This window comes from Fopius arisanus, unplaced genomic scaffold, assembly GCF_000806365.1.
Source record: "Fopius arisanus strain USDA-PBARC FA_bdor unplaced genomic scaffold, ASM80636v1 scaffold00082, whole genome shotgun sequence".
Taxonomy (NCBI): domain Eukaryota; kingdom Metazoa; phylum Arthropoda; class Insecta; order Hymenoptera; family Braconidae; genus Fopius; species Fopius arisanus.
The window spans coordinates 66491-68843 of record NW_011887821.1 but is presented as its reverse complement, the minus strand read 5'-3'; the positions used below and the strand labels follow the sequence as shown (position 1 = coordinate 68843).

General features: G+C 34.4%; 1 protein-coding gene across 1 annotated transcript; it reads right to left on the bottom strand.

Annotated features, from left to right (window-relative positions):
* Positions 1 to 289: 289 nt before the first annotated feature.
* Positions 290 to 1704, bottom strand: LOC105270246 (lovastatin nonaketide synthase-like). Its single transcript, XM_011311074.1, has 3 exons — positions 1403 to 1704; positions 543 to 847; positions 290 to 475 (listed from the first exon to the last, which is right to left on the bottom strand). Exons 1-3 carry the CDS (start codon positions 1587 to 1589, stop codon positions 305 to 307), a joined length of 663 nt encoding a protein of 220 aa, XP_011309376.1. The 5' UTR covers positions 1590 to 1704; the 3' UTR covers positions 290 to 304.
* Positions 1705 to 2353: the final 649 nt, after the last annotated feature.

Here is a 2353-nt window from a genome sequence, read left to right as displayed (position 1 = left end):
GCTCTTGAAAAAGTTGTGAAATTTCTCACTTCAACTCAGATGCATTATTTAAATTAATTTATTTATTATTCTCTAACTTCTCCAACCTCAATAACTCCCTATTTTCATAGTAAATAATTTGAACAAAATTTTGTCTCTAAAATCCCCCTGAATGATTCCAATGAGACCACTACTGTGGCATTTGGTGGAAAATTTTTGTCAGATATATTTAGTGAATTGAAAAAAAGGGTGCAACTTTGAAAGCGAGTATATTATTTGATTTTGGAGGGAAAATCAAAAAGATTTTTCAAATCATTTCAAGATATTAATTCTGCATATGGACCTTACCCATGAAAGCCTCAAAACTCGGATACTTGAATGTTTCCCATTTGTTAGTGCAGTACTCCACGTTGAATTTAGCTTCAATTAAATCTTTCTTCATGATCTGCTCAGCATCCGAACAGCCCTGGTGAGGAGGTGCCCACTTCATTGAATTCTGGAGAAATTCGAACCATGAAATGAACATTCTTAAAAGAAGACGTAAATTTACGGATGAATTTTACCTTTACGTATGGTGCAAATCTTGGATCGTTTTCCTGTTCCGGATACATATCGTAGATCATGTGATGTGAAATTGTCAGAATGATGGCCTTACCCCCTGGACGAAGGAGTTTATATATGTTTTTCAATACTTGTTTTGTATTCTTGCACCAGTGAAGGGCATAGAACGACACTGCGTTATCAAAGTGTTCAATCAAGTTTTCTGGCAGTTCAGGTGTTTGGATATCTAATTGAAGGTAGGACAATTTATCATCAACTCCATAATGCTGTTTTGCATATTCAATCATGTTTGCGCATACATCAGCACCTGCAGACAAAATCAGTTAGTTAATCTCTGCTAATGGATAAAAAAGATGAACAATCAATATTTTTTCGATAGTGCTCTTCACGATTCCTCTGGTAACTGGTACTAGATACATTGTAGAAAAATATTGCTCAGACTGGTTTTATGAAACTGTAGGTAAAATACACCGTCTCAGTAATTTTATAAAAAGGAAGTCACTGGGATGAAAAATTCATATTCATATTTCTCAAAAGGAGAGTTTTGACTGTCCAGAAGTAATTTATTTTTAGACTGTAAAAGAAGAGACCTTAGTCAGCTTTTTATAATTTTATAAAAATTATAGATTCGATGCAACTTTTTAAATTTTTTTCAGTCTTATGTACCTGTTTCTATTTGTATTTTATTGTAAGAGAATTCACAATTCATCGTATATTTCTCGGGTTCATTCATAAATAATGAAAAATTTTAAATGTTAAGTGAAATGTTGTGATTGGACAATGAATTTATCGACTTCTTTGATTGAAAAAAAATCTATTCTAAAAAATGATTTCTGTTAATATGCCAACATATAATATTTACCAACAATAACAGCATCCTTGTCGACATTTGGGAGGAGTACATCTCTGGTGATATTTCCAGGACCACAGCCAATATCGATAATTCGACCTTTCATTTTTTTGAACTCCTTAGGAAATTCATCCACCAGTTCCGCCACATGACGAAACTGGATAGCGTTCGTTTCGGCGTATTCTTTCGCTTGGTTCATGACTGAATGACTAGTGTTTGGTATCTCGTTAAGCCTTAATATAGTCTTCCACTATCTGTTAATCATCGGCGGTTGAAAAATCGAAGTATTATCGAGCCTGAAAATCGGAAATGTTATAATGAGGCCTTGTCTAATGAGAATTGCGACATTATTTCGAAGGTAACATTGAAAATACGTTACTGAACGATAAGAGATGATGGAACTTAGGAAAAATTCAGATCAATGTCGTTTATTCGACAAAGATCTCTTAATCTCACCGCCTAGACACAGGCAGGTTTGAGAAATCAATTTCAAAATTACTTAGAAGATCCGTTTTTTGGATTTTCTTTGTTCTGGCAATAAATAAAAACGTATAAAAACCAGCCAGGCTTGGCGAGTTTCATATGATCAGAAATAAACTGATAAGAAATTGGGCTGTTCGTCTGTAGCTATTCTGATGGATCAGGTGATTCGGAACTAAATAATGTACTGAAAGAAAACGTTCTAAAACTGAGTAATGTGACTATAATAGATAATATTTTAATTGAGTAAATTTATACAATTAAATTAAATGTTTTATTAGCCAGTAAGGAATCGTGGCTTCATAATTCCGAGATTTTCGAGATAATCGATTGTGTCAAGCGTGTCACGGTAGTTCTTCGAATGGAGAAGCCCCCAAATATTCGCCAGAACCACATCAAGGAGCTCGAGGTAGAACTCGAGGAGTGACGAGAAGTCAAGAAGCATCCAGGGATTGTAAGGTAGCACAAAATTGTGGAGCACTT